Below are 27,248 nucleotides of genomic sequence, written 5' to 3'. Positions count from 1 at the left end.
AATATAGAAGGATCATCATGATCAGCTGCAGTGGATAAGACCAAAAAAGTTCCACATGTGAGCAGGGATGCATCATGAGCCCAGACAGGAAAATCCTCCATAATCATCAAGTTAACAAGACGTTTTTTAAAGATGGCAGCACAGAAGCGCCTAGTCTGAGATAGAGGAAATGCGTTGCGACTGCTACCAAGCCAACCAATCACAGCAATCACAGCGCTTGTGCTCTGCTTCACCTCTACATGTAGTTGTGTGCATGTCAAGCCAATGCATAGGACCACGCAGGGTGCATATGATATGGCACATCAGAGGTTACTTGATTGAGGGGCCCTGTAAGATATATACAGTGTTACTGGGCTACAGGGCACCATTATCATACCAGGGTGGATTAAATAGTAAAGACAGCAGTAAAGACTTTAGTTTGGATAACATGGTGCACCGGCTTGGGCTTCAGGGCCCCTTGAGCTCTGGGCCCTTTGGGCCCGGTAATGCCTGTTCAGTACTCCATCACTGCATGTGAGTCGTAGTGATGGCTGGTTTTCGTTACACAGAGAACACTGTGCATCATTTAAAATGCTCCATCTAAACAGGACCTGGTCCAGTTCAGGTCCAGCGGATCAGCTGTGAATACTGATGATGTGTTAAAGTAGGCGGGCAGTGAAAGAGCGGCACCTCTAATGGCTGATTTAAACTCTGACCTTAACCTGCTCCTGACCAGCATCAATCTGCAGCAGGTTGAAAGTCAGTCTGCTGACATCAGAATAAGAAGGTAAATAAAGCACCTCTGAGTGATGCTCCTCGTTCTGCTGCAGGACTTCGATGCAGAGCTCTCCTAGTCTCATCATGTCTTCTAGTCGTTTCTCCGGCGACGCTTGAAGGTCCACTGCCAAGTCAACCAGGAAAAATAGGAGAAGAAGAAGAGGTCAGCTCCACACACAGACATGACTGCATCCCCCACAAGTCCCTGCTGCATGGACCACATCCTGGACTCTGGTGCTGATGCTAATAGGGCTAACCATCAGGACAAACTTCCTAGGTGAACTGCACAAGCATAAACAGGAAGTGGACAGACAGCAGCAGCAGAAGAAGGAGCAGGACGTGTGTTACCGCAGTTCACCTGCATCACTAACAGTCTGAACACTAACAGGCCTGAGCTGGGCGTGACCTCTGACCTTTGATCTGAGCGTATTCGATCAGCTGACTGTAGTTGATTCCAGCTGCTTTTTCCAGACACTTCTGCACCAACTTCCTGGTCTCCTCTGGAGGAACCGGTGTGGTGATGTCTTTCATCAGAACCTGAAACAACATAAACGTCAGTGATGAACCTGGCAGGCAGCTGTCAGACTGATGCTCAGCTGCTGGACTCCAGCTGTTTCTGTGGTTGCAGCGACGCTTTGCTCAGATTTTGTCAGACACACAGCAGCTCTTCACCTTCTTACATGAGTTTCTCCAGTTTCCACCAAACTCCTGTGCTAGCATGCTGCTAATAATGTAAATCCCAGTATGCAGCGTTACAGAAACAACAGCGCCCCCTTCAGGAAAAAGATGCTACAGCTCAACAAAGAATCCTATTCCCTAATGCCCGGTTAAGACTGTGTGATTTTTATCAATCTTATAAGACCATTGCATGACACACTATGCGACGTGGATCTAATAAACTTTGGTACGATGTCAAGTTTGATGCGTGCAGATTGTACGATGACCATTCACTGAATTGCAGGCAATCACAGGTTATGACGTATGTCAACATGCGAGGAGGACGTGGACGTGGAGTGACAGGTCGTAGCAGCTGTCACACTGTGAGACAGTCATCCTAAATTTCCAACACCGCTAGAATTTTATCTCAGCTTGTCTTCGGTCACAAGACGCTGACAATGCCCGTCGCCTCACCTGCCTCACAGTGCGACATAAGATCAACAACCAAATCAAAGACCAAAGATGTCTCAACGATTCTCCTACGACGCTCGTCTTTCAACTGCAACAGCCCAAAATCACACAGAGTAAACCGGCCATTACATATCAGATTCTCTTGGCAGAGGTGACACAGGGCGCCACCTGCTGGAGGGGGCAGCGGCTGCAGGTAAAACGTAACGCAGGATTTACAACAGGACCCACACATTTTATTCAAGCGTCTTCTTAATTTTGAATCTCACAGATCTTATAGCCTAACTCTTATAAAAATGAACTATTTAATTTGAAAAATTTAAACAGTTTTAATTTAACAATAACTTTAAAAAATGTACCACAGTGTCGCCTAGAGCACCACAATGGCTCTGAGAGGTGGTGTCACTCAATCTACTCACCTGCCTACACACACTGTACATATAGATTCACACATTTACATGTTTAACAGGTTTTTTTTTCTACTGCATATTGATGTGATGTTATTAATGTTTTATAATCCTGTTATTAAGGTGTCCCTCTCACCCGCTCCTGCAGGGACAGCGTCGCCTTCAGGGCCCCATCTGGTCGTCCGAAGGGGAAGCAGTACCTGCAGACACAAAAGATGGTCGGACAAGGACAATGATAGAATTAAAAAAAACAAAAGAATATGAAGAAAGACGTCAACAGATGGCCGCCTCCTTCGGTCTAATTACACTAATGAAGAAGCTTCTTCTCACCTCCGGCTCCATTTGAGCGCAGGCGAGGCGGTTCAGGGAGGTTTCACGTCGCTAATTGACAAGTGAACAGTACTTAATAAACAAAGGTGCGCGGCCACGCGGGTCATCCCTTTATTAGACAAAAACCTACAGGCACATGTTCTGATACAACTAAAAAAAGAATGATTTCAAAAATCATTATCTGGCAGGACGCTGGCTGCAGATTCTCTTCATACTTGAAGTAAAGTCAGGAGTTCATGATGCTCATTTAGAAGAGTGAGAATCCATTACAGAGAAAATACTGTCTCAGCTGTCTGATGATAAATATGTCTGTAATTATTTATACATCTATGGAGTAAAAATAAACACAGCATATGTGATAAATGAAGATTATTGACATTAAAAGTTCAGTGTGTAGAAGTTTGACTTGGGTTACTGGACTTCCCTGACTTTCCGATAACAGCCCATAGACTCCCTTACTTTTAGGTGGGTCTGTGCCCCATCCACTAACATGGAGAAGGCGGGGTTTATGACCGCTACAGCAGCCAGCCACCAGGGGGGCGATCCAGATCGGTGAGCTGTCATGTCATCCATATTTATTTACAGTCTATCTAAGACCCCGTACACACCGTATCCAGGTCGTATCTGGATATATCCGCATATATCTCGATCCACCATTATCACATATTCAGAGATGTGCTCCATGTTTATGTTCAGAGTGGATTTTAGCCAACAGTACATTATGTTTGGGGAGGTTAACAAAAATAAATACTTTTCTGGTGACACACAGTCTTAATTAGAGCACCATGAACTCTGGGTCCTACTGTTCATCGTTTATATGCTTATAATGTTACCTCATGTTTGAAATGTTCTTATAAGACGTCTGTTTGATTGTTCGAACCTTCTGACTGGAATAATAATAAATATCATATTTCTAAAAGCAGCGACCCACATTGTTTTGTTAATGTTGTCAAAGTTGTTTTGTAGGTTTGCGTTATCTCGCCGTGGTGAGCCGACCTCTCTCCGTGCCGCCATAATGAGCGGATAATAATAAAGAACATAAACACACTGTCAGAGAGCGCGCTGCATGTGTGTATGTTCATTAAAGAGTTTTTCTCTGTACACTTACTGTATGAACACACACACACAAGTCAGCCCTCCAACCAGCTGCCCTTCAGGGAGAATCTGATCTGACCAAACTATTAGCATCTATTAGCAGAATGCTAATGTTTTATATGCAAAAATAGCTTATTGTAAAAAAAAAGATTAAAAGGACATTTGTGTTTGATTAAATTATTTCTTATATATGATCAATACTGTATCAGTCACAAGTCAAATGAAGAATTAAAGATAACTTCCTCACAGCGCCCTCTAGTGAACTGCAGCCAGTTTCAGTCCAGGAAGTGGACAGACTCTTAAAAACTGCTAAAAAAACTTGAATATTTATAAGTTGGAATGCTGCTTGTTTTGGGCACATGATCCTGATCCCAGCATTGTCCCGGCCTTTGTCTCCCAGCTCGAGCCTCTTGTAGAGGTGAGTTAGTAACTACCCCCCCCCCCCCCTCGCCTCTGCTGTCGGCCCCTCCTCTGCGCTCTGGGGCCAGATGGTGGGGCCCTCTCAGGCATGAAGGGTTTAAAGAGCCGGCTATGGGACAGTTAATGGCGAAGGTCCATTCATTCAAGTGCTGCTCAAGGTCTGGAGGCTGTCGCTTTCACACCGCACTCACAATGTGTTCACACAGCGGCGGCCCCGCTGAATGGCAGCGTGTAGATGCAGGGAGGTCTCATCAGGCAGTGCCGATGCATGTGCTGCACTTGTTGTATGCTGCTGCTTCTGCTGATGATGACGATGATGGGGCTAAAAATGCTGCTTCACGTCTGATTGTGACGGAGTTAGAGGAAATATTCTACATGTCTGAGGACATTTTAGCATTTAGCAAACATGCTAATGTCAGAATCACTGATCAGCTGAGAGGTTATTCAGGCAGGAAATGACTTCACTGACATGAAGCCTTCAGCGTGCTCTGTTAATAAAGATGGAAGCCTCCCATAGAGGTTCTTAAAAGCCGTCGCCATCTTGGTTTAATCCAGATATGGCCCATAGTGACGTATGAGTCGGGCTGAGGTGGAGTAACCTCCTGTCGCTCAGAGCAGCCACAGATTACAGACATGTATCTTCTACAGTTCATACCTGAAGTGTGTGATCTGATACTCCAGCAGCGTGACGAGGCGACTTCTGATGGCCTCAAACTGCTCCTTCTCCTCCACCATCACCGTGCCCATCCCGTCCGGCCTGCAGACACACACACACACACACTGTCAGCTAAGTCACTGGACACACTAATCAGGAAGCTCCCTCTTCCTTCTCTGCAGGCCTGATCTGTGCCTCTATGCTGATGATACACAGCTTTACATCAAGCTGCACACCAGGTACAGCTGGTTAATGTATGTGCTGTCATTAAACATGGTACCTGTTTATAAAAGCTCTTGCTGGATCTGCAGTAATTATCTGAATCTTTGTTGTAATTGTTCATTTTGTTGCTCAGATGAGAAAACAGTTGTTTGTTAATTATGCACAGAACTCTAACAGCTTGTTTGGTGGTTTTAGTTTTAATTTGTGTTATTGCTGCTTCTTAATCTTCTCATTTTATCGTTGCTGTTTTTATTTTCATGTCTGTAGTTTTTAAGTATTCGAGTTTCATGGATGGAAGCTTGAAACCAGTCAAGTGTTTCAGAGGACGTACAGAACGTGAAGGCTCCACCCTTCAGCCCAGATCTCTGATGTGTGGTGGAGCTCGGGGATTGAGACTCTGGCTTTCTTTAAGACAATGTAGATTGTGAAAGGTGCTATATAAATCAAACAGAGGTGAATAAACCTTCTTTCTCTCTGCAGGTCTGCAGGCAGAGACCAGCTGAAGGTTTGAAACATCGAGAACTGAAAAATGCAGTGATAAAAGCTGGAGAACAAAGCAGGAGAAGCAGGAAGCCGCTCACAGCTCCTCCGTCTGTCTGCCGGCGTGTTTTCACCAAACAAACCGATCGAGCAGCCGACCTCTCATCATGACCTCAGAGTCAACCAATCAAACGCAGAGCCGCTCAGGCATCTGGGCCTCCTCACAACTCATCTGGCTGTCAGCAGGAGCGCACAAAGAGAAACCGTCAGCTGAGCGATTCATTAATGTTTTTAAAGCCTCCGCTCCCTCCCCGCGGCCGTCTGAATAGGCACTCTGCTAAAAAAAGGGAAAAAAATGCAATCAGTAGCCGGAGCGAGCAGCCTTGACTTCCCGGGCTTTCTCTGCGCCGCTGAAAAAGAAAAGCAGCCTCTCCAAACGGCACTCGCGGTCGTCAGAGGGAAGCAGCGCGGAGGTTGTCTGTTAATGAGTTGTTCTTATAAAAGCCTTCGCCGCTCCAGCTCCTGACCGCCGCGCCTCCAGCGCCGCCGCCGGCGCCTCCCTGACTCTCCACAGTCACACAGCACAGCTGAACCACAGCGCATTAACTCCCCTGAACTATTAATATATAATAATAATAATAATTATTCACTTCAGAGCTGCAGGAAGACACATGTGTCTGACAGCAGAGTCATGAACAGTTTAACACAGATTTATCAAAATCAACCAATAAAAACCAAAAACTGAGTGAATTCATTCATTAAATACTAAGAAATAATATGATATATATAATATGAACACCAATTATAAGCTTATTAAAACACATGATCATAAATAAAGATTCATTTAAACACATTAAATCATAACAAAATAAATGCTTTTTTTCAGGATGTTCTTTTTAAACAATAAAAGTCTGAATCAATCTGAACTGCTTCATTTTACAGGGACTCTAATTGTCTTCTAGACATAATAATTTATTACACCAGAAAAACTAATAATAAACTGAAATGATTGTTGCCTTTGGCCTTTGGCATCAAATATTACACATATAATAAATATAATAACAGCAATAATTAACAGAAACAGATGCAGACAGAATGTCCTGTCTGCTGTTTAGTTTGTGTAAAGATGATAACATGATAACTGTGTCTGTTCACAGCTCTGTGGATGCTGCCAAAACTGCAGGTTAAACAGAGGCAGGCTGCATCAGCTTCAACAACGACAATGACAACGGCAACAACATGATGAAGCAGGATTTCAGGGGTACATGCGTCATGTATCCAGATCTTGAGCTCACACTGATTTATTCTTTAGTTTTTTTTCGGTAAAATCAAACACTCTGTTCTCCTCAGCAAAAAACCAGGAAGCCATGACTGACTCGCACATGACCAGCAGTCACATGACCAACATTCAGAGAGGTACTGTAAAAACGCACACAGGTAACTCTCTGTATGATGTGGGACAGCTCTGTCCTCTCACACACAAATAAACAAACAAACTGATCGTATAGTTTGTTTTGGACTGTAAAATCAATACACTGCATGTGAGTGGAGAGAGGTGGAGGGAGGTGGATGACAACATGGAGTCATGATGAGCTGTGAGAGAACGTCAGCGCCGCTCTTCAGCTCCACTCGGCTCCATTCATGCTGTAATGAGAGGCAGCTTTCTACACACAACAGCACTTGTTAGCACAACTTATAAACCCTGTTGTTCCCAAATCTGCCAATTCATTATCATCCCCCCCCCCCCACCCCACACACACACACACACACACACACACACACACACACACACACACACACAAACACACAAAAACCCCCACTTAACAAGCACCAGTTAATCCTGAGGGAACACAGAGCGGAGTCGTTGGGAGGAGGAGGAGGACCTGTGTGTGTGTCTGTCTGTGTGTGTGTGTGTGTGTGTGTGTGTGCGCTCACTCATGTAGAGCAAGTAAAGTTTGCTTTCATGCTGAAGGAGCCGAGGGTCCTGCTCCACTCTGTGGGGTCCTCCCACAGACAAATGAAGCCATGAGGGGCTGTGGTGGAGGTGGAGGCGAGCTGCTGATGGAGGCATGGCCTCAGGCACCAAGCCCTTACAGGGGACGCCAGCTGTCCTGTAATCCTCACACCGACCGGCCAGGCGGAGGGACAGAACTCTGACTGATCAGTTCTGGAGCTCTGGTTCATTTTAAACATGGCAGAGGGAAAGGGGGCGGAGCTTCACTTTAACAGGGAAACCTCCACTGTTATCATGTTCTCCTTTTATATGAAACATCAGACAACACAAAGAATTTTTTTTTTGATCAAACAGTTAACAATTAACAAATTATTCTTCTATGATTTTATGCTTATTCTGGACATTCATGGGAAACACTAGCATGCTGCTAATGGCTGCTGATTGGTCAGTTCAGATTAGAATAGGACTGCTGGTTGGATGTGTCCAATCAGGATAGAGGATGCTGTAAAGGGGCTTGTGGTGATGTCACTGATAGTTATAGAACAGAAAAGCTGTAATGTATTTGTTTTGATCCTGGATCGTCTCGGGAGGAACAGGAAGTTCTCTCCACACAAACTGGCAGTATCAAGTGACAAATTAGCAGCTCCTAGACACAAAAACAAATGTGGGAAGAAGAAGATTATCTTATTTTAAAGCAAATTACAAGCTAGCGGCTAAATTCATTATAAAATGTCATATTTAAACAACAGTATGCTAAATGTAAATAAACACAGAGGTAATGAAAGCCGACCTTAACCCTTAGGTTAAGTCTGAATGTAAAAACAACATGTAATCCACCTCTCACTCTCGTAATCTGACGTTTTTATCTTTTGTTTAGATGTAAATGTCTGTAATGACTACAAGTGCATGTTTTCCCACAGGACCATGTTATGGCCGCGGGTTAAGCTGCAGGATCATCTGACAGATAATGAAGCCAGCTTCACATTTTATATAAAACAACATGTGTCATTGTTTTAACTGTTAAATTGTTGCTGAGAATATAATCTGATGTTTCGGTGGATTAGGAGATTTTTCTTAGCTGTTTGAGAGCTCTCAGATGATACCTGAACCTCCATGCACCCCCTCAGACCTCCTCTCATCCTCCACCTCCTCAGCAGAAAACGAATGGTTGACTGGCGGGGAGGCAGACGGCGAGCTCGCAGAAACACGGCACAGTGTGGTGTTTGGTTTCTCTCATGGCGGACTGGGGAGCGACAGCTTGTCGGGGTTCAGACACATTGTTGCTGCTAAATGAAGCGAGCGCGTTGGAGGCGAGGCAGAGCTGGGCAGGAGGGGGTGGGGGTGGTGGAGGTGTGTGTGTGTGGTGGAGGGGGGGGGGTGTCTGTAGACTTAGGTTAGAGTGTTTACACTCCATGTGTAAACGATGAGCACCGTCTATCTCCACCTGCGGGACGCAGCGAGCCCTCCGGCTATCTGCTGCGGAGCCGTCACATGTCCAGCTCACCGCGCCGGCGTGGCAGAGTACCGGGTGTGGATGCCACTTCGCCTTAAGAGGTGTGGAAAGGATGAGTGGCAGGTGATCACCTCACCCCCTCCCCCCTCCTTACCTCTCTGGAGGCTGCTGGATAGAGCCTGGGAGGTGGGGGGGTGGGGGTAAAAGCTCCTGTCACATCCGGTGCGGCTGCGGCATGGACGGCTCACAGCGGAGAACATCTGACCTGACAGGTGAGAGGCAGGCGAGCGCCCCCCCACCCTCCCCCCCGTCCCAGCTCTGCTAATGCTCCTTTAACCCCGACTCAGGTTCACACGCAGCCGTCCGATGGAAGCTGCAGATGAGTCCGAGCTCCAACAGGGAGCAACAGACAAGCCACAAAGGACGACATTCGATGTCAACACATTCAATGGTCAGTTATTAGCTGGTTACGTCGTTACGTCCATCAGAACAGCCGAGGAGGGAACCGTGTGGCTTCTCTGACAGTCACAGACAACACAACATTTCAGAACAGCAACACAATCACATCTGAAATATTCTAAACCGTTTCACCGCAGCAAGGAGGCGCGAGCACGAAGGAACAGAACGACCTCACACTCAGTCTGCTGCCTCGCCTCCCTCACACAGTTAGCTTGTTATGTAGCTTCTAGCTCGTATTATTGAGCAGCAAAGTGAGTGATTAAATGACATGTTTTTGATTTATGTATTCATCTTTATTGGCTTAATTATTACTTAGCACATGTAAACACGAGCTAAATTTAAATATTAAACAGCAGCTCCATTGATTAATTGTCATTTATAATCTGATTGTTTTCTGGTTCGATAAACAACAGATTAATCAACTATTAGAATAGCTGCAGTGAGCATACACACACACACACACACACACAGACACACTTCTCTACAAGCTGCATGTCAGGTGTCATGGGGGGGGCTGCTGATGGGCTGCAGAGACACCGGTGAAGGACTGAACCAGGTGTGGACCTGAAGAGTCAGAGAAGACTGTCACTAGAGCACACAGACTGAGGTCTGCTAGAGACCACCTGGAGACAGAGCACACAGACTGAAGTCTGCTAGAGACCACCTGGAGACAGAGCACACAGACTGGAAGTCCTTTGGTCAGATGAAGCTGAACTAGAGCTCTGTGCTCACAGAGATGTTGTCTTCATGTGGAGACAGAAAGGAGAGGCTAGAACCCAAAGAACAGGCTTCATACAGTCAGACATGGTGGTGGCAGTATGATGCTGTGAGGAGGATTCAGTCAGTCTGGAACTGTGGATCCTGTCGGTGGAAGAATCATGAAACAAGAAGACTGTCTGAATATCTGAAAGAAACCCTGAAGCAGTCTGCAGTCAGACCGGGTTTTCTCTCCAACATGACACTGGTTGAAGCAAAACGTCTCTTCTAGTGAAGAACTACCTCCAGGAGAGCAAAGGGTTACTGACTGACCTGCACACAGACATGACTGAAATCTGACTGAAGGTCTGAGGAGTGGACTAAAGTCCAGGGTCCATGCAGGAGACCATCAGGTCTGGAGGAGATTCACCGAAGAAGAGGAATGGACCAGGACTCATCAGGAGACACGAGTCAGAGCTGACTGTCAGCATCAGTTTGACCTCGTTATTTTTATTTTGGGAAATAGTTTAGTTTCTTGTACAAAGTAAAAATAATGTCGGCTTCCCAAATAAAACTTGTGTGTTTGGAGATGAGAGAACAGACGGTGGGAAATATTTTTAAAAAGTCATTTTCACAGGGAGGATAATCATTCTGTGTCCAAGTGTCTGAGGATGAGGTGGTCACAGCTGGCAACATGTCGCGAGCTGACATTTGGAATGTTTTCATTACCTTTATTTGGATGTTTTTATTTTAACGTTTTTTAACAGTCCAGACCTGTGACAGGCAGAAAAAGATCTGACAGGGTTAAAAGAAAAAAGTTCGGCTTTATGAAATAATGTAAAAATGTAAAAGTGAGCAACAAAATCTCAACGAACAGAAAAAATATTTACATCTTCAATGAGCAAATGAGTCGGAGAGTTTCCTGAAGAAAAGCCGAGTGTTACTCTCTGAATGTCTCGGCTTGAAGTATTCTTCAAGTACTCTCCTGTTGATCATTCTGCGCCTCTCCTCGAGCAGCCCTCCAGGGAAAACTCGAGTTCTGTAATTAAGTTTGTTTTTTTTTCCACCTCCGAGCCTGCCAGCCATCCAAAACCTCCTTTTTTTCCCATCCACACCCACTCAGGAGCCCTGAATGGGCATCAATTATTCAAATTAAAGCTCCAACTGACAAAAAGCCAATTCCAGTAATCCCCCCCAATTTATATCTGGCGATTAGCTGGAGAAGCTGATCATTACGCTTTCTAATTGACTAAATGAGCCGACAAAGAGAGAAAGCACAGATATCAGTAATTAGCAGCCGGGGAGTCAAGCTGGGGCTGCTGGGAGTGAAGTGGAGAACTGAACTGCTGGAGTGACGCTGATGCCAACAAGTTGCTAAAAGACGCCATTGTTGCTCATATGTGGGCAGTTTTATTGCTGATCGGCGCCGGCCCGAAGGTTAGCAGAGCCCGAGCCCCTTTCAACAAACAGGAAGCAGCAACTTTTGTTCACGCTGAAGTGTGGACGCTCTCTAACAGCCGGAGAAGTGTGCAGAAAGTGCACTTCAAGCCCCGCTTTCAGGGCTGTGGAAAAGTGAGGATTTGGACGGCTCTCAGTCGTCACATGCCCACAAAGTGAGCGATGGAAGTTCGGACATTTGGATTCAGCCTGCGCACGGCTGAAAAAGAGCATCTGTGCTCAGTGGAGACATGCAGAAAACACGAAGAGGTCAGCTGGGCTGGCAGTCACAGGTTAGACCTCTGACCTGGGAGCAGTCGTTTACTGCACGTATTGTTGTCTGTCCTTGAACGCATCACGTGTGACGTAACGCATCAGCTTAAAGTTGTAATATGTCCCTTTACTCATCACGACCTCAGAGTTCTGAGAAAACAAATCTGAATTCTGATTTTAACCTGTGCTTCTTTCATCATTTGCATCATTCATAGTTGTATTTTTTAACCCTTGTTTTGGTAACTTTAACCATACATTTGAGTCATGTTTGATGTAGATTAACTGAAAATATAACATCAGCTGCAACAAACTAGCTCATGTTAGCGTCAGATTGCTAGCTAGCACAGACTATTGAAAAAATAATAACTGATGTTGACAAAGTTGGTCATTATTGTTGTTGGCTACTATTTGTGGTTATCTGATTAATTTAGCTCCCTAGCTACCTCCATCACCGCCCGTCCCAGTGGGTGGAGCTTTCAAACAGTGCGGCTGTAATGCTGTTGTGTTGTGAGGTGCATTCTACTGAACCTGGATCAAAGTTACTTCTGAGCACAACATAAATAGAATTAAATAAAGTAGACAAATGTATATATGTTTGATATATATATATCTGTATAATTATTGATCACTGTGTCAGTACAGTGACTTCTGATGGTCAGCCCATCACTGCTGCCAGTGTAGTACCTGTTTCCGTGGACGTGGGAGGCGCAGAAGGCGTAGCTGTAGTGCAGCAGCGTGGGGTCGACCAGCGCGTTGTTCTGTGCGTAGTCGATCAGGTCCTTCAGGTAGCTTAGGTGGCGATGGCAGCCTCGGATGCCGTACCGAGCGCAGTACTCGTCCAGGACGAACACCTGACCGGGACTGAACCAGCCCTGAGGACGGAGCAGAGACACACGTCACACTGTGTTAAAGAAATATTAAAGGTGGACATTCATTTATTGATTTTTATTAAGATGGAGGTGAATGATGGCTGTACTACCTGTTGATTCTCACCTACACTAAAATGTCTTCACGCATAAATCTCTTTGTCGCTATTGTGGAGTAAAAACTCCGACACAAACACGCCTCTAAGCGTGGCGAGCAGTTTGTTCCAGTGACGTCTGAACCGGCTTTTCACAGCTTCCTGTTACCATGGGAGACGTAAACAGTAAATTTGGCTCAACATATAAAAAAATCCTCAATACTTTACTGCAATTAAACAGGGCGAAAGTGCAGAGGTTAACCCTTCAACTGTTAATTCTCAGCACGCGGTGGGAAAGAAGGAGAAGAAGCAGCAGAGAGGTGTGGAGCGGCTGGAACATCCCGAGATGTTCATTAGTTCATTCATCCCAACCGTAATCACTAAATTAGGCATGAAACTTACAACGCTAATTAAGATTCCTCACGGAAGGAACATTAACAAATTAGCACCTCCATCGAGCTGACGGCGCGCGCACACACACACACACACACACACACACACACACACACACACACACACACACACACACACACACACACACACACACACACACACACACACACACACACACACACACACACACACACACACACACACACACACACACACACACACACACACACACACACACACACACAGAAACACACACACAGAAACACACAGCTCCTCCTGACAGCCATGGCTCCCCGCCCAGTGACAACGACCCAGGAGAGAAGACGAGCAGCAGAGAAACTGTTTCACCTTCAGCCATTTTAAAATTGACTGTAGATTTATAAAGATTTCTTTAATCTAATTATATGAAATTCTTATTAGATTATTATCTCAAACATTAAACTTCAAAGTTTTTCAGGCATTTATTTGGGAATATAAGGCTGTCATAATTTGTTCCACCATTTTTTGTTGTTGACTTGTTTATTTTTTCAGAAGAAATGTCAGAATTTTAATCTCAGAATGAGATTAACAGTCAAAATTTTCTCACTTGATACATTAGAAAAAGAAAATTGTTATAAAGACTTGAAATGAGGCAACATTATTTTATTTAGAGTCTCGCTGACAGCCTGCTTCCTGTCCGGGTTAACTGGACCTGGCAGATTCTTCCTCTGCAGGCCTTTTAGTGTCCCCCCTTCCTCCCCTCCTCCAGTCTTCAGTTTGTTTGTCGTCTTCTTCAGCTTCTTTCCTCATTTCTCTCTCCGTCTGTGGTCTCGAGCTATTAATATCACACCACGGAGAGAGAGAGAGAGAGAGAGAGAGGTGCCCGCTGACGGGCGCGAAGCGACAAGATGTTCCTCTGTGACAAACAGATGGCGCACTCCAGTCTTGGCGCTGACCGCTCAATTAGCAGCTAACGAGCCGACTGCCTCGTTAGCTCCGCGCCTGCACATCCCTGCATTAGTGCGCCGGCGTCCGCCGCGCCCCCCTCTGAGTGTGCTACACGACCCGAGAAGGAGTCAAAGCAGCACGGGGGCTCTGAAACGCTTCAGCTCGTCGCCTCTCGTCACCTGAGTCCAGACGGGGAGGCGCTTCATGTTTTACTTCGGGGTACCGCTCACTTTTTTTGGGACAAGAATTCTTCGACCCCAACAGACAGAGTGGTCACTTCACGTTTCATGATCTATTTCTGAAAGCATGAAGCCACATTTCCTCCCCGAGAATCCAGAATAAAAGTGATTTAAACGACATCCAGCAATGATCTGTGTGTTTCAGCATGGAGCAGCCGGACCGCAGACCCAAAACACCATGCAGGAACACACCAGCATCAAGTCTCACAGTGAGCCCGAGTTATCACCATGAAAACTTCAGATAATAACCTGCATGCAGGTATTCAGACACACGGGGGAAAATCACTTGACGACAACTCAGCCCTCCCTGTGAAAGTGGCTTAATTAGGAAAATGAGTAATTAGCTGCAGAATTAAACTAAAGTTAATTTTCTCCCATGTTTGTCACAGAATTTGACATCGACATGGATTGATTGATTCTTGAAAATCAGCAGGACCAGAGTCTACATCAGTCAGGGTCAGCAGTGGTATGGAGGGTCCTCAGCTTTCCTTGTAAACTGTGATTATGTAATGAAAGTTTTAAGATGATCTTCACCTAACCCCCCACCCTGTTTTCAATGCCTGCAGGCAAAAACAAAACAGCTTGTGGTGTCGGGGGACACAAACCCCGGACTCCTGATGTTGCATGTACCCCTGTGAACCCCCAACCAACTCTTCACAGTTCCTCTGGTGTCCACCAGAGGGTGTCTCCAAAAGACAGAGCTCCATGTTACTATGTGAGAAACACTCCACCTCCTTGCCCCTTTTTGGATAAACCAGGGGTTAGGTGGGCTTAAAGAGGGCCCAGGACATCACACCACTTCCTGTTCATACCATTGTACTGAATCTGGCTGCAGTTCACCTAGAGGGCACGGTGAGACAGTACCTTTATGAATCAGAGTAAAAACATTAAATTTAATCTTCCTTACAGATGTCTCTTAGTCTGTAAACACAAGCATCCTGCTGATTGGTCAGCTCAGATTTGGACTCAGATCTCTACTGGGGCTCTGCTGCTGCTGGATGGATGTGCAGTACTGTGCTTGTCCACCATGGAGCTTAGTACAGGTTTATTTCTTTTCATTTGCAGTCTTCCATCCATCTGTCTGTGTGAACACAATCAGCCCTTCTTCTTCTTCTGCTGCTGCAGATTTCACTAATTAGCACAAATATGACAGAATCACTGGGAGGCCTCAGAGTTAGAGGAGGAGGAGTGTGAACCGTGTGCATGCATAGACCTGGGTAATTACATCAGAGTCTTTAAAAGAACAGAAGCCACAGGAAGCTAATTTGTCAGCAGGGCGCTCAGACAGGTCTGAAGTGAGGCGACAACACCTGCGTCCTCCAAAAGTAAGGGTGGGGACAAAGACGTCCAAAAAAAGTGAAGTGGGTCAGAGTCCTGTGGATTAAAGGTAAACACTGGTCTTTAGATGTTGTTCAGTTCAGTGCACAACCTTTACTGACCCCCCTTTCCTTCTGCTTCAGCAGCCAGAGGACAGAAATGATTCAGGTTCTCCAAATATGGGCAGGAGGGGTGGAGCTTGGGGCTGTAAAGCACCTATCATTCAAAGTGGTTAATTCTGCATATTATTTATTTCTGCTGTAAAGATTCAACATGGAGGTCTCTGAGGACTGACTCACTTTTTGGAGGTAGACCCTCAAGTGGCCATTAGTGGAACTGATTTTCAGACAAAACTTTTTTAGAGAGCCATCCCACTTCCTGTTTGAGCCAGTGTACCGAAATTGACACCAATTAACCTAGAGGACGCTCTATGAATGAAATAAGCTATAATCATGATTACACATGCCTGTAGTCAAAAACCCTAATACTACATTACATGTTCGGTCAGTGCAGTTTTGATTGTGACAAAACACTAGCATCCTGCTAATGGCTGCCGATTGATCCGTTCAGATTAGGACTCATGACTTATATCTCCGTGCACTGGCAGCATCTGTTCACTCTGAGAGCTCCTCCTGTGGAACAGTAAACACATACATCTACTCTCTAGCTGCAGATGAGACGTTTTTGTGTCCTGCTCATGTATCTTTACATTATTTTACATAATACGACCTTTTCAAAAGCTTTAGTAGGCCCAAAAAGAGGAAGGCTAAGTTTGCGGTTTGTTTATTTTAAAGCAGAAATGAGTCTAGTTGGAAGTTCTGATTGAATTAACTATAAAAACCTGCATGCTGTTGATCTGATGTTGGACATAGACGCCTCGCTTTATTCCATAAAAACTGCATTAATCTGTGTTTTTGTAACATCTCAGAGCTCCTCGTCACCAGTGCAGCCACCCACATGGAAGATGGTACAATAAAAAGAAGCAGCAGCTTCAGTGGGGTGTTTAACCCTTCAATCATGAGTGGGAACTCCACTGATCCAGTTAGCAGGACTCTGGGCCTCCTGCTACAAACCAAGTCTCTGCCTAATTACTGTTGTTTTTGTTGGGTTCAGCTCTTTGTGAATAAAATATGACCCGGCCCATGACATGAATCCAAGCCACTTCTCAACAGATGTCCCCCACGCCGAGGCATTGGCCTTTTTCTCAGCGTGTTTGGTGAAAAAAAGGGGGCTCAGGTTGGAACACAAAGCCCTGAAGTTTTCACAAAAGGCTGAGGAGAGAGGAGCTGGAGGGGCGGTGTGAATGGATCTGTCTAATTGCAGAGTCCTGGTGAGGCAGGTAGGGAAATGAAAGAGGCACAGATGTCGCTCCGCTGAACATCTCCTCATTCGGCTGCTTTTAAAAGACGGGGAACACAACGCAACACATGTCAGGATGAGTCGACTCCTGGAGGTCCGCCTCAGTCTGACGGTGGTCCAGGCGAGGTTTAAAACCCTGGCAGGAGACCACTGGGCCTACTTTACGTTTCCACTGTGATTTAAATGGTGGATTATGGTCTTAAATGTTTAAAAAAGAAAGTTTCACCCTCACACATTTAATATAGATTCACAGTCTGAATAAATCAGCTTGTTAATTTTGTTTGTTGTTCACCATCAGAAGCTTAAAGATAAATCAGGACCTTGGCTGATCATTAAAGATCTGTGTGATATTAAAAAGTTTTACAGAGGAGAAAATAAAGTGTTTTCTTTAAGACAAAAGAAATCCAAACAACAGAAATAAACACTTCTTCTTCTTTCAGGTTTTTGTAAAGTTAAGTTTTATATGAACATTCGTATCGATCTGTGCTGCACCCGTGTGTACTCATGTGTGCACCTACAGCTAATCTAGTGAGTCAGATAAGTCAAACGAGGCTGAAGTAACCACTTCTGAGGGATTCACAGTGACTCCACTGTTATCACTGCAAACATCATTTGACTGATGAACATTTAGGAGTGTTTAGAAGTCTGAGTCACACTTCCTGTTTTTCACCGACAACATTTGGAGCTGAGGTGTTTGTAATGATCCTATATGCTGCCATGTGAGATAAGAGAAGAGGGTTTTTAAAAAGTGAAGTAAATGCGCATCGTATCAGGGGTATTTGGGGGTTTGTGGTTTTTGCTCAGTCACACACAACACAAAAAAACCCCTTAATTTCAACCCCCCCCTCATGCCCCCCCATCCCCGCCCATGCACTTATTGAAGCCCCCTCCCCCTCCTCCTCCTCCTCCTCCTCCTCATCTTCCATTGAATGGGCCCAGCAGTTGTCCATGAGGGTCATGTTCCTATTTGGAAAGTATTGATTAGAGCGTTTATCCCCTCAATCAGTGTGTGAGAGCCCCCCGGGCTTAACATGCAGAGACGGGGAGAGTCCAATTCACATCTTCAAAGCGTCCGCTGAGAAGTTGAGTTCCTTCAGGAGTGTTTTCTTACATTTTAATCTTTTGCTTCAACAATTAATTGAACTATAACATGTCCTGTTTGGTAACCCACAGACTCCATTTACTCCAATAAAACAATATTCAGACAGGAAAGGATGGAACCAGCTGCACAGGTTTAAAACTTTAAGATAAAAACTGATTGTTTTCATTTTTACCTGTATTAACACGCAGCCTGTTGTCATTTTGATTTTGTGTGATTGTCTTTTTTTCCCCCAGTATATGTGATAAACATGAGGGGAACATGTGCGAGAAATTTCTGATTGTCATGTAGTACAAACCAATGCTATGTATAACAGACTGTTGCTATGTGTAACAGACCACTGATATGTATAACAGACCACTGATATGTATAACAGACCAATCTAATCCAACGTTACATGTCATCCATTCATTCCCTGAAGTTTCAGTTTCCTCCTCAGATCCTCTGACTGGGATTGAGCTGTGTGCAGTGAAATGTAGTGAAGCTCATTTTAGGCTGAGCATGTGTTGTCATTAACATACCAGGCAGGAGAAGGAGTCATTCATGCGGTGCTGCAGTGTGTGTTTCTGTAAAATGGTGAACAGGGCGGCGTGGTCAAAGCGACACGGCGCTGCAGAGATTAACTCCTCCACCCCCTGACGCTGAGATGGATCCAGACCTGAACAGGAGAGGCAGAGAGGAATAAGACCTGAGCACATGCTGATACTGGACAATCAGACACATTACAGACAAACGCTGCTGCATTAGAGCAGAGAGAAACGTGTCTTTATGTCAGTGAAAGCAGAGCTTCAGTGTAAGGTGGAGTCAGCAGAGAGGCGGGAATGAATGAATGACTGCACAGATTCCCTGCCACACCTAAAGAGGTGATACATAAATGTGTTCAGACTGCATCATTCACGCCTTTCTCTAAGCTCAGCAGTGAGCCAGAGTGTAAACACACACACAAACACAGACACACACACAGGGCTACATTGGCAGTGTCAGTTCTCAGTACTGTGGTTAATGGTTCCCACCTCCGTTGGCTACAGCTCCCCTGTGAAACTGTCAGCACTCTCAGCTGACATGAAACGCTCGCCAACGGAGACGACGTGAGGACAACACTGGACGTCAGCAGCCAGGAGGAACACAACACATCACAATCCTGATCCTCACATCAGCTGGAAGTCTCACAACATGCTGGAAGTTTCACATAAAAGCCTGCCTGCATCATGGACACTATATCATTTGAAAAATCCCATGATGCACTGCAGCACACATGGCAAAAATAAACAGTACAAACACATACATGTACAGGAAGCAGAGCAACACATTGTTTCAGCACAGGCAAACTAGAGACTAAGATTCTTCTTAAAGATCATTGTTCATACTTTTCTTTTTTAAATTTTCCTATATCTGCTCATTTTTGTGAATTTTCTTGTCGTTTCCTGAATTTTTTGTAAATTTTCTTTTTTTTCTATACAATATTTTTTTTCTAATAAATTTGTCAAATAATCTTTTTAAAAAATATTTTTGACAGGAATTTTTGGATTTTTTGTGATTTTTTTTTTATTGTAAATTTATTGCTACTTTCAGCCTATTGGCAAAACAGGCAGTGACATCAGCGTTCTGTGGTGCAGAGGCTCAGACTGTGCCGGTTGGACTCATTGTTCAACTGCAGACAGATTTGTCGTCAGCTGACTTTCACTTTGAGTACAACTGGAATAAAGTATTTTATTTCACGGAGCTTGGCTGCATGGCGCCTGGAGGTGCAGACCGTAACGAGGCTTCGGGGTCAACGACAGAAGAATCGGCAGACAACTGGAAAAAGAAAAGCAGCAGAAGAGGCACAGGGCGTCCCAGCCTGAGCAAACCTGGGTTCATTTCCAGTCCTTTCAGGCCTTCCTGTTAATGGCTCCGCCAAATGAAAAGCCTAACACTCTCCACGCTGCCTTTATTGTGGGAGTACATTTCGGGATGGGAAGTTTCTGAGCGCGGCACATGGCCCCACAAAAGGCCAGGGCTATCTGAAGAATGCTGGTACCTCTTCCACGCCTGCGACGCCTGCGGCCCGGCGCCCGAGACGAGCATTAGTGATCGCTTTTTATTAACGCTGCCATTTTGTTTTTGTGTGGACGCAGAGAAGCTTGCAAGGACTCTCAGACGTTTGTGTTGCTACCCCCCCCACCCTCCTCCCTCCTGTCTTTGTCGCTTTTGTCCAAAAGAGAAAAAAAAGACAGCAAAAGTGAAATCTCCACAATCAACTTCCAATCGACGCTGCTCCGCTTTTCTTCGGACCGTCCCGCTCCTCTGTCTGCGGCTGCCCTTTGGCTCCTGTGGCCTGCTTTCCTTCAGTCTAATTCCGATGTAGGTCATTTTACATTCATCACCTCCAAAACACGCGATTGTCCTTAATGTAATTTAGAGAAAAGATGGAGAGCGAAGGAGATGACTCCAAAGAAAACGAGACAAAGAGATATAGATTAGTGCTGATAATAAGGGGAGGGGGGCGGAGGGGAAGTATTGATTGGGGGACAGACGGCGGAGGAGTGATGTTGATTCGTGTCAAGTCCAACTTTCAGCTATTATCTGCAGTGTGAGGGAGGGGGGGTGCGTGTGAATGAGTGTGTGCATGTCGGAGCTCCTGGCACAGATGGTCCAGGCTGCCTGCAGGTTCCTGTGTTTTGGGAACGATTCAGCCGGACGTTTACCTGAAAACAGACTCCAGGATCAGACCATGACTTTTAGTGGATTTCAAGTCACCTTTTCATTCGAATCTAGGCTAACAAGAAAAACTCATAAGCAAAGGGTTAAATGTAAATGCACTAAACTGATAACACTCCAACATCAAAATGGATCATAAATAAAGATGCAGAAGCATCGTCGCCATCTTGGCAGCATCTTGCTTTCCTAAATCCTGGTTCAATGCAACTATGTTTATTTCTGCGGTAAAGTCCGACATTAGCTCATCTTTGTAGCCAGCCCTCAAGTGGACACTGGAGGAACTGCACATTTTAGCACACAACATTTGTTTAAATGTTTAAAATAATTCTAACCTGAAAAATAATTTTGTAGTTTTTAGCTTGTTTCAACTGTTTTAGTATGATGTGTTCAAACCTCCTCTCATTGTGTGACTGTTTTGGGTGATGTGAAGCACTCGGAGTTGCCTTCTTACTGAACTGTGCCGTATAAATGAATCTGAAGTCCTGTAAATTCATTTTTAAATCAGCATTTTATGTAAAATTACCTTTTTTAATAAAGAGCCACGCCACAAATATGCAGAAATGTGAAAAAATGTGGCAAAGTGACCTGTTCCAGGCTCCAGGTGCGTCACCCTGTCAGGGTCACAGTTCCTGTGATGACACACTGGTGGAACATCATCCTTCACTCATTACATGATGAAGGTATGATGAAGACTCCGTCACAGCACTCTGCAGTCTGTTGTTTCTCATGTGTATGACTGTGGATTCTCTTAGCTGTGTGTTGCTGTCACTGTTTTCATCGCAGATACACTGTGACCAGAAGTAAACGGACAGACGTTTGCATTATTGATTGTTTGTCCCTGATTAATCAGTGAATTCTGAATTTTATGCCCGGCTTCATCAGACTTCATCAGACTTTATAAATGCTTAATAGGCTGGACAAGCTAAATTATCTGATCATACATAACACGCCTAAATCTCTGTCTGCAGCCGAGTTGCATTGTGGGTAATATAGGTGACAGGAAACACTGATGTGTTGTGTGTCATTTTCATATTTAGACTATGAGGATGTGAGTGTTGAGGATCGTGTGTGTGTGTGTTTTTCTCCGCTCGATCTCTCCATATCCGTCTGGTCTGAGCTGTGTTGGTATCGTCACGGCAACAGTCACATCCATGTGACATCCTGCTCTGAAAGGTGGTGGCGGCCGTTGATGGCAGGTTATTGATGCAGACGAAGAGGAGGAGGTTTCAGATTCAGGTGCACGAGGCTGAGAGATGTGACATGATCTGCCCGTCGGAGCGGAGCAGTGCCGATGATGTCAGGGCGGACTGAGACGAAGATGCAGATGGACAAGTCCATCAGTCTGCGTCTGGCTGAGCGAGGCGATCGTGCGACCATGCACAGACAAACTCAAATCAGAGGGAAAAAGTTTTTAAAAGGAGCGCACGAACACATCCTCAGCTGTTCACGCTGCGTTTGAGGAGCTGCTGAACGTCCGGGAGGTTAAGACGAAGGGACAGGTTGGACGTCTCCTCTCAGGATCAAACTGACCACCTGCTTTTCTGAAAACATAAATGACAGGTGTAAACATCTCTGAAAACACCTTCAGGGGGCGAACCTGACCCCCCCCCCCAGCAGACCCGCCTGTTCATACTGAGGAATGAACCCACAGCCTGTGTGACAGAGACGGACGTCAGGTCAAAGGTCACAGCCTAACAGGCTCCCATGACTTCCACTGGGTTGGACTTTGTTTGAATGTTGTTCTGTTTAAGTCATTCTTGTCTGTTGGAGTTTCTTTCACACTTTTTATTCAGACTCGTCTTGTCTTTTTTCCATGTTTGGAGGTGAGAACATCACGAAGGCCAGCTGCTCAAATCTGAGCTCACAAAGCAGCTGGCAGCTTCTCAAAGGCCTGCGTTTGCTGCAGTGAGTCAGTCAAGGTTGTCCTCCTTATTAATTTGCTGCATTTTATATTTCCTATCTTCATCGAAGCATCACAGTTGTGCCTTTTTACAGAAGAGAGACTCTATAAAACATCATACAGAAGCACCCAGAAACTTTAGATTCTCAAGTGTCTTTTTTCTAGTGTTATAAAAACAAAAAGCTTTGTCCTGACCCTAAAGTGCAAAAGGACACCTGTGGTACAAAGACACACACCATGTATGAAGCCACTGTGTGGTCACCAATGTATGGACTAAGGACCAAAACAGGCCGGCTGAATGATGCAGACTGGCCCTGCAGCCATTTCCTGAACTGTCCAATAATACAACATTTGTGACTTCAAACAAAGCTCCAGAGCTGAACCATGAAGCAGGAGGGTCAAACGTGCAGTTCCTCTAATGGCCACTGGAGGGCTGGCTGCAAAAGTGAGTCAATACTTCCATCTTCACAGCAGAAACAAACATGTGTACATCCTGGTACTAACAATATGTTGGTGCCTATAGATGGTACATAGGCAGACACTGATATGTGGAATGTGTTGTATGAAGTACAATGATATGTATCTCATATTGACATGGCTATTTAGAGTGAGAGGCTTCGACTGTCACCAGCGCTGGCAGCATCCAAGTAACCGAGCAACCTAAAGTCCTGGTTAATCCAAATACAGGCAAACAAGTGGCACATGAGTAGAAAACTGCAATGTGAGTCAGCACCTGTAATTATGAGCCCCCAGGAGGCTGCGGGGAGAACTGCAGTTCATCCATGCAGATGTCAAATTGTATCTCTGACATATGAGCCTTTACTACCCTATGCCAAACATTAGTCTGGTCTCAGCGGACTCCAGTTGGATTTCCAGGGGACCCAGCCAACAGATGCTGGATAAGTACACATTTGGATAGAAGAGTAACCAATCAGAAACAAAGCAGAGTAACTAACAGACTAGTGTCAACAGAGGACATCCAGACCAGCATGCAGTAGGTACACCTGTAAATCATTGTTAGGTGTTATTAGCAATTCTGCTCATATTTTTAATAAACCAAGCAGTCAGTCATCACAAAGAAACCGCGCTGTTTTAGAAAAAAGGTAACAATTGGTGCTCTAAGGTTTGTCCTGGGTGGAGCTGGCTTTGAACGGAGACCCATCTCTAAAACCAAAGAGGGGTGTCTCCAAGACCTTCTGAGAGCACCTCCTCCTCTCCTAACACACGTTGACTCTGCAGTTAACCCTCTGCTGTCTCCTCCTCTGGTAGTACTGTGTGTTTACAGTTAAATGTCTCCTGCAGTCTGAATGTTAGTCCTCATTTTGTAAATTGCTGTGGATCAAAGCATCTGCTGCATGAATACACATCCAACAAAGTGACTGATGGAATCTGTGCGTTGTTAATAAATGTTATTTTTCTCTGCTTAATGGTTTCATATAGACGCTTAGGTGCGCCTTTGCCTTTGTAAAGAAAAAAAAAAAAGGTTCCTTCCTCTAAATGAAACGTGACCTCAGAGTGAGAACGTGTCTAAACGTCAGAGGAAACAAAAACCAAGCGCAGACAGTACAGAGCGATGTTTCACAGATCAGCATCCATCCAGCAGACAATAACCAGCAGAATGTGTGAGCCTCTGACACGACTTCCACGTGTAAACAGCTTCATTATTTGCTCTCACATGCTGGTCGATAAAATGCGCCGCTGCTCAGGAGCCGAAAACAGTCGTGAGACAAACAAAGCGAAGACACTTCTATTGTCTCACCTGTCCACTCAGAGTCATTAACCTTCAGACAGCTATTCCCATAAAGACAAGACAAGCATGCTTTCATTAAAGGTAATAACCTGTGTGTGTGAGTGTGTGTACACAGGCAGCCATTCCTCTTATTTAACTTCAGCATTTCATTTTTTTTAAAAACAGAGTGAGCAGGTTCATAAACACCATCATTATTAAAGTGAGAACGAGTCTGTGCCCATTACACACACACACACACACACACACACACACACACACACACACACACACACACACACACACACACACACACACACACACACACACACACACACACACACACACACACACACACACACACACACACACACACACACACACACAGCAGCACTTAGCACCCAGTTAAGAGCTATTTCAGGGACACCTTCTATTTCCTCTTCCAAACAGTGTGTCAGCACCTCTTGCCATTGACGCTTCAATCTGTTCCATTAAACGCTAACGAGCGGCGGCGAGAACGGACCGCCGTCACACCAAATTACCACAAATGCAGCCATAATCAGCTCTTAGTATGAAGCTCTCCATTTCCCCGCGGTCAGCCTGGGAGGAGGCAGGAATGCAGGCGATGTGTTCTTCTTGCTGATGATGAACAGAATAATAGAAGAGGCAACAAAGTGTGCAAAATGATTTCTACTAAGGAAATACTCCTCAGGCTTTATTTACATCCAATAATCAAAGAGATTCATCTTTCTTTTGTGTTATTCTGCACACACACACACATCTGAGTTCTCTCTGCTTGTTGCCAAGAAATTAAAAAAGGCTAGAATGAATGCAGGGGCAGCAGATTGTGAGACGATAAGAAGAAAAATATAAAATGTAAACACGTCAAACAGCAGAAGGAAGAGGTGTGTGTGATGTGTGTGAACTGGAGGAGCCTCAGCCGTCCCTTTCTTCCATCCTTTGCTCCTCTGTGTGTGTTTATTTTGCCTTTGTCACAGCAGTGCAGCCTGCATGCTGTTGTTTCGATCTGAGTCCTGCTGTGTGTGTGTGTGTGTGTGTGTGTGTGTGTGTGATTCTCTGTCTTTATGTAATAAAACACAGCTCACACATTGTGATGATGGAAGAAGAAAACAAACAGAAGAAATGGAGGAAGTGGGAACAAAGCAAGCAGGAGCATGATGAGGACGTTAAGGACTTATATGTCTCTATATACTGAGCTGCACACTTCAGAATAAAACACTGAGGATGTGAGTGAAGTCCAGACTTTCTGATTTATAGCAGACATTTAGGAGAAAGGATTCAGATGGAGGCTTCCTCCTGCAGTCTTCAGGTGTCTTCTGTGGTCTTCCAGGTCTCTGCTGTTGCTGAGCTGTCAGTTCAGTCCTTCTTTTTTTAGGAATGTTCCAGACTGCTGTATTGTCCACTCTCAGAGCTTTGTGTCTCTCTGATGGGTTTAGTTTGTTCTTCAGTCTGATAACGGCCTCCTTCACCTGCACACACACCTCTTTAGGCCTCATGCTGAGAGTCCTAGTGAACACTGATGTGACTGTAACACTCAGAACCACCTGCAGGACTTTGATCTGATTGATTAGTCGTGGAGCAACGAGGGAACAGGACACACCTGGACATGCTGCTGCTTCTCAGACAGATGTTCCATTAAATATGAGCCATTAAACGTGTGTGTGTGTGAAAATGACTGAATTAAAGCAGAAAGTCTGGACTTCACATCCTCAGTGTTTTATTTTAAAGTCAGTGGCTGCAGTGGTTTTTTGACACTTCTGCGTTGTTGTGTCGCTACCTTTCTTCACGCATACACTCAGCTTTTGGAGCCCCCAGAGGCCACAGGAGGAACTTCAGTCTGTGAGTCTCTTGGGTTCAACACAAACTAGTCCACACACAAGGCTGCATCCCTCCATTAAAAAAACCTCTTTACCTAAAAATTATTTCTAAAAATTACCCAAAAAAAAAAATCGCGTGACAGTAACACTGCCCCCATGTGGCAACAAATAGCTATAACAACACTTATTACAGCACCAAAGTAGCCAAATTCAGACCCCAAATTCCTCAGTTCATATTAAAGGAACAAGAATTCCCAAGATGGCCACCAGTGGGTGTATCAGAGCGAGGATCAGAACTTACTGATGGGGGATGATGGTTTCTGGTTCCCTCCTCTGCAGTTGGTGATTTTGTTCTGAGGTGGTGGGATGGGCTTGTAGGACTGCCCGGTGGCTCGGTACATGGCCTGCACCCAGAGCACCCGGTCCTGCTCATCATCACAGGCGAACATCACCAGGTCGCCCTCCTTCACTGCGTTAAAAAACACCCGACCGCCCTGCAGACCTGAGAAGCAGCAGCAGAACGTTTCCGTTCCATCCTGACCGTAACAGTCATCGGCATGTGTTTGTATATTGGAGGTGTGTCTACCTGGCTGCGGGTCACAGTAGTCCACCGTGTAGCCCTCCAGCTGCATCAGTTCCTGAGGCTCCGCCTTCTTCTCTCTGTAGCTGCACATGGCGAACGTGTACTGGCTAACCTGCCGGAGAAAACACACAAACACACACTTTACGAAGTCTCATGATGCTTCCTGACATGAAAACCTCACGGCTAGTCCCTCTCCCATCACACCGATTACACCAGCTTATGAAATGTTCCCATCATGACAGTCACAGTCCACCTATCTGAACACATACATAGAGGGTGACACATGATCATTGACTGTACATAAATATGGACGAACCCTCTGTGACATCACCACAGCTCTCTGAAGAGCTGCTCTGAGTCTGGGTCAGGATCATCTCTAATTAGATGAATAGCTACGTCAGAGCATGCCGGCCTTTCTGAGCCACAGATCTCTGCTCCTACACC

At 45.1% G+C, this 27,248-nt stretch overlaps 1 protein-coding gene across 6 annotated transcripts in view; it reads right to left on the bottom strand.

Annotated features, from left to right (window-relative positions):
• Positions 1-27,248, bottom strand: part of cadps2 (Ca++-dependent secretion activator 2) — a 130,162-nt gene that overhangs the window by 35,572 nt on the left and 67,342 nt on the right. For all 6 annotated transcript variants that reach the window (XM_028430403.1, XM_028430398.1, XM_028430399.1 and 3 more), the window contains exons 10-17: positions 26,808-26,916; positions 26,523-26,723; positions 18,579-18,715; positions 12,447-12,634; positions 4,789-4,890; positions 2,425-2,488; positions 1,170-1,293; positions 780-880 (exon numbers count right to left, since the gene is read on the bottom strand). In XM_028430403.1, the coding sequence (XP_028286204.1) occupies positions 780-880; positions 1,170-1,293; positions 2,425-2,488; positions 4,789-4,890; positions 12,447-12,634; positions 18,579-18,715; positions 26,523-26,723; positions 26,808-26,916 (1,026 nt within the window). The remainder of the gene's footprint in view (positions 1-779; positions 881-1,169; positions 1,294-2,424; positions 2,489-4,788; positions 4,891-12,446; positions 12,635-18,578; positions 18,716-26,522; positions 26,724-26,807; positions 26,917-27,248) is intronic.

The sequence above is a fragment of the Parambassis ranga genome, chromosome 19 (genome assembly GCF_900634625.1).
Source record: "Parambassis ranga chromosome 19, fParRan2.1, whole genome shotgun sequence".
Taxonomy (NCBI): domain Eukaryota; kingdom Metazoa; phylum Chordata; class Actinopteri; family Ambassidae; genus Parambassis; species Parambassis ranga.
This window is presented reverse-complemented; position numbering and strand designations above follow the sequence as displayed.